At 59.1% G+C, this 4,991-nt stretch overlaps 1 protein-coding gene across 2 annotated transcripts in view; it reads right to left on the bottom strand.

Annotated features, from left to right (window-relative positions):
* SLC22A7 (solute carrier family 22 member 7) overlaps positions 1-4,561 on the bottom strand; it is a 6,704-nt gene extending 2,143 nt beyond the window's left edge. Inside the window, exons 1-8 of one of the 2 annotated variants that reach the window (XM_007458258.1) lie at positions 4,064-4,561; positions 3,319-3,422; positions 3,031-3,185; positions 2,739-2,907; positions 1,794-1,917; positions 1,339-1,448; positions 626-840; positions 310-418 (exon numbers count right to left, since the gene is read on the bottom strand). In XM_007458258.1, the coding sequence (XP_007458320.1) occupies positions 310-418; positions 626-840; positions 1,339-1,448; positions 1,794-1,917; positions 2,739-2,907; positions 3,031-3,185; positions 3,319-3,422; positions 4,064-4,459 (1,382 nt within the window). In that variant the 5' untranslated portion in view covers positions 4,460-4,561. Of the gene's footprint in view, positions 1-309; positions 419-625; positions 841-1,338; positions 1,449-1,793; positions 1,918-2,738; positions 2,908-3,030; positions 3,186-3,318; positions 3,447-4,063 lie in introns of both variants that reach the window. The other variant, XM_007458257.1, reaches the window with a different exon arrangement.
* Positions 4,562-4,991: the final 430 nt, after the last annotated feature.

The raw sequence follows: 4,991 nt of genomic DNA, 5'->3' as shown, positions 1-4,991 counted from the left end.
CCCGTGTCCCCTGCATCGGCAGGCGGACTCTCAACCACTGCACCACCAGGGAAGCCCCAGATGGGGCCTTTTGCGACTGTTTTCTTTTAAAGGAGGCCCAGAAAAGTTGTCTGACCTTGCTCAAGGTCACTTAGTAAAGAAGATTAAATGCCCCACCTCCTCCCAGACTTAGGCAAACACAAACAGCTCTGATTAGCTCTGTAAGGAATGGGCGACAGGGACTGGGGTGCAGTGTGTGTATGTAGGCGTGTTGATAAGAGTTGTGACTAACAAGCCCTCCCTCCAGGTGGCTTGCCTGGGACCCCTCACCTGAGCACGGTAGGGTACAACTCCGACGTGAAAAGGTAGGCAGTGGTGAAGGCAGCTTCAGAAAAACCTTTCCCCATCACCGCCAGGGCGGTGCTCCAGGACATCACCTCTGGAGGAAAAGGGGTTCAGGCAGTGAGGAGGCCTTGCAGAACAGAGGTTCTCCCAGGATAGGAGGTGGAGCCTCCGGAGAGGGCCAGACTTAACTGGCCTTGAGTCGGGGCTTCCGGGAAAGGGCGGGGTGGCGGTGAGGGGCGGGTTTTTCTCGGCCAGAAGGCGGGGCCTACGGGAATGGGCGGGGGCTTGGGGCGGGGCTCACCGGAGGACACCAGCAGCCTGAAGCCCAAGGCGAGGGCGGCGCCGAGCAGCGTTCCTGCCAGCGTGAGGCGGCGTCCGGCGTGGCGCACCGACAGGTAGACCAGCAGCTTGGAGGGCAGCTCCACGGCCCCGAAGAGCAGCTGCGTCTGGTACACGTTCAGCCCCAGTCCCGACACATCCAGGCTCACGCCGTAATAGGAAAAGTTCACTCCAAACCTGAGGGGGGTCGCGATGCCACTCAGGGGTCCTCCTTCGCGCCCCCTTGTCCTCTCTTCTCAGGAGCCTTGGCCTTTTAGAGGGACCGTCTCCCCCACCTTCGGAGCCCGCTGCCCACGGTCTTCCGTGTCCCCATAATCCCTTCTGAGTGTGCAGTAGCACATGCCAGTAGCCCCAAGCACCTTTACCTAATCTTCACAGCAACCCTGTGAGATAGGAACTAATAGCGTCCGGTTGTACAGAAGAGGCACTGAGGCTCAGAGTGTTAAGTGACCTGTCAAAGGGCTCACAGTAAGGAGGTGGCAGAGCCTGAGTTTAACCCCACGTGTCTCTGATGCCTGCTCCATCCTGACCTCCCAGAGCCCCCTTCCCCACTAGAGGCGGATCCTCCTGCCATCCGCAGTTACAGTTTCACTTGTCCCTTGTCCTCTCACGCTCAGCACCAGGGGAGTGTGTCCCTCCCCCACCCCACCAGGCCCAGGTCAGCCCCCTCCTCACCACACCACCATGCAGCACAATGAGATGTGTCGCAGCCTTGGTGTCCGGAACAGGTCTAGGTATGAGGGTGTTCGGACCACCCGCTCCGCAGCAGCCACTTTGCTCAGAGCCTGTGGGGAAGGAGGAGAGTTTGTGGCATCGGAGGTGGCGATGTGGCCTGAACGAGGCACCTTGTTCTCCCTGGGTCTCCATCCTTCTCTTCTGCAGTAGTGGGGGAGGGGATGCACGTGGGAGCTGAGTAGGGTGGGTCCTGAGTCTAGGGTGTGGCCCACCAGGGCCAGTAGGACATCCTGAAGAGTTTGGAACACTCCACTGGGGGCCAGGAGTTTTTCTTGCACACAGAGTAGACCCCAGGAAGGGCACCCTTGACACAGGGCGCACACACACACACACACACACACACACACACACACACACACGTACTTGCATGCACTCACACATACATTCACTCTCACCTCCTGGCTCAGGCCGTCCTCACCCAGAGGCCGCCCATTGAGCCTGGCACAGCGGAGCAGGTACCTGTGGGCCTCTTCCACACGGCCCTGGGTCAGAAGCCAGCGTGCAGACTCAGGCACCCACCTGGGGGGCAGGAGGAGGCCCTTCAGTCAGAGCGCCCTAAGCCACATCTCCCTCCTGGGCACACCACAGGCTGTCAGCTTCCAGGCTCTTCCCCACACAGTCCCCTCAGCCTGGAATGTGTTCTCTTCCCAAGCCCTCCCCACCTGATGAACTGTTCATCCCTTAAGGCCCAATTTCAAAGCCACCTCTTCCCACTCTTCCTTGCCCAGGCCTAGGTCCTCCACAGCCTGGGAGTCCCTTCTCTACTCAACTGAATTGGTCTTGCTCCCAAAACCTCAGCCCCCAGGACCAGCTACCCACTTCACCCACAGGTGACAAGAGGGCATAGGATGAAAGAGAGACAGACATACAGACATACCCACAGGGATCATCCAAAACCAGTTCATTTGGGGGAGGCAATGAAATGCCCACCTCACCCAGCCCCCCACCTCCTGCTTGGACTCCCTACCCCTGTGCTGGCTTTGCCGCCACCCCCACCCCTCCAGGGCGCCAGCCTGTCTGTGCTTGGCTCTGTCTCTTCTGTCACTCATGTGTTCATCTCTATCTGTGCCTCTGAGGCTGCCTTTCGGTCCTGGTCTCTCACTGTCTCTCAGTGGTTCTGTCTCTGTCATTCCGTCTCTGTCTCTCTATATTTTGTTCCCTGTTTCTCTGCTTCACATGCCTGGTGCCATCTTCTTTGTATTGATCCCTATCTCTCTTTCTCTCTGTTGGTCACTGACAGTTTCTCTTCATCTCTCAGTCTGTCTTCGAATCTCAGCCTCTGATTAATTCTGTCTCCGGCCTCCTGTATCTCCCACTCCCCAGCTACCCCCAGGTCTCACCAGATGCTGAGGATGCCTGGGGCACAAGGCAGGGTGACAGCCAGCAGAAGCCATCGCCAGTCCCGTATCAGGTAGCCGACCAGTGCCAACAGCATCACACCCCCTGTCCAGAAGGTGCTGCTCAGGACACCTGCCACAGTACGGTGTCCCACGTCCAGCCACTCCAGCTCTGGACCCAGGGCGCGGTTGGAGACAGGAAGACGGTTAGCAAGGGCCAGATGGGCTCAGTCTCACCCTTGACAACTGCCTCCCTGCAGTCTTCTAGGCCCTACCCGTCCTTTGCCTGCCTCACCCAGTGGCATCACGATGATGGTGAAGCCAGCCAGAGCCGTGCCAGTGAGGGTGCGAGTGATGGCAAACATGGTATAGCTGACTGAGGCTGCAGATGCCAGGCCCAGGACCAGGGAACTCACATAGGCCACGAGCAGCAGACGGCGCCGCCCAAACCTGCACAGGGGTCATGCAGGGTCAGCACCCTGTAGAAGGGAAGTCCCAAGACAGAGGTATACTAGGCCCATACCCCAGCTAGTGGAAAGGGCTCCCCACCCCACACCCTTATTGGCCCCCCACCTCACCCCACCTGTCAGACAGGTATCCGAAGGCCACGGCCCCCACCAGCACACCGGCGAAGAAGAAGGTGGAAGTGGCTCTGTTCAGGCCTTTCTGCTCACACACCAGGTCCCACTGCAGGGACAGGCAGGGAGGGGCCTCCTATGGGCACAGGGCCTCTCCAGCTGGTACCAATCCCTCTTCTCCTAGACCCCAGGTTCTCTGAGGTCAACTGTGCCATCCTGGTACCTCCACGTCAGATAGCCCCCAACTATTCACCCCAGCTTGCGGGGTGGAAAACTTTGCCCCTCCCCAGTTCTGCAGCCTCGGTGTCTTCCCATAGAAGGCCTTGACCGTGACAACAGGAGTTCTGCTCCTTCCCTGAGAGACTCTGCCCCCACCTGCACTCCTCTAGATGGATTATGCAAATCCTAGACCTGGGGCCCCGGAAAAAAGGAAGAGGGAGGAGTCCTCTATTGTTTCTCCACCTCTTAGTACAGAAACACCCTTCTCAAATCTCTGCCCCAGCTCCCTAGAGCCATCTTAGCCCTCACCTGCCCTAATCACCTCCCAGTTAATAATAGCAGCTCTCACACAGGGGCTTTACTACAAGCCAGGAACGAAGCTCAGTACTTTGAATTTATAGATCCCATCTACAGATTGGTAAACTGAGACTCTAAATGGTAAAGTAATGTGTCTAATGCCCACACGGTAATCACCCAAGGCAATGGCAGGCCCATCCACTCGCATGTCCCCCAACCTCCCAGCTCGGGTACCTCAGTTGCAATGGTGGAGGAGAATTCCGAGTGGTCGTACTCCCAGCCCTGAGGGCAGGGCACTGTGGAGGGCTCACCCTCCAGCTGCTCCCCAGGGCTCTGCCCCCCTCCCCACAACGTGGTGTTGGGGAGGGCCTGGAGATGGGTGAAGAGGAGGCAGGAGCTGAGCCTGCCATCAGGCTCCCGGGGCAGGTGGGCCTCCAGCCACTCGTCCTGGTGACTGAAGTTGGCAGGGACTCCAGGCAGGGCACAGCGGTGGGCTGGCACAGCAGCCAGGAAGATGGGCAGGAGGAAGTGCATGGGCAGCAGCACACGGGGCAGGGCCAGCAGTGCCACGTTCCGCAGCTGGAAGGGCCCAAAGCCTCCCACCTTGTGTAGCAGCTCCTCGAATCCCATGCTACCCACCCACCAACCTTCTCCAGCACGGACTCCCTCTGTAGTGCCCAGCACAGCTCAAACTGCCCACCACTTGGACCCTTGGACTCTGGAGGCGGGAGTAGACTGACTGATGAGCAGAGATCCTGCAGCCAGAATCCAGCCCTCAGGGGCTGGCCCAGGATTGGGCCCTCCCAGGCCACCCAGGTCTCCAGGGATCCCTGCCTGTCTGGCCCAGTGCCTGGGGGGAGGGGCTGCCATCCATTCAGAGGTCACTGACTCCGTGGCTCTGGGACTCACATATTGGTGCTCAAGGACCAAGTGGGGCAACCTTGTGCTGCCATGATGGGGTAGCTGGGTAGGTAGGAGGTGAGGCCCTAGCCCCTTGGTCAGCAGAGCTTCCAAGCATCCCTGAAAGGGGAGGGGTCCCCTGGAGCATAGTGCCAGCTCTCCCTGGTTGCCCTTTGTCCTGTGAAGCCTTAGTTCAGCTTTGTCTATTTGCAGCCACAGCCTGACCAGCAGCTCAGGATGCAAGACTGACAGCCAGGCCCTA

The sequence above is a fragment of the Lipotes vexillifer genome, unplaced genomic scaffold (assembly GCF_000442215.2).
Source record: "Lipotes vexillifer unplaced genomic scaffold, Lipotes_vexillifer_v1.1 scaffold4, whole genome shotgun sequence".
Lineage (NCBI taxonomy): Eukaryota > Metazoa > Chordata > Mammalia > Artiodactyla > Lipotidae > Lipotes > Lipotes vexillifer.
Note: the sequence above shows the minus strand (reverse complement) of the source record. Positions and strands in the feature narration are given on the sequence as shown.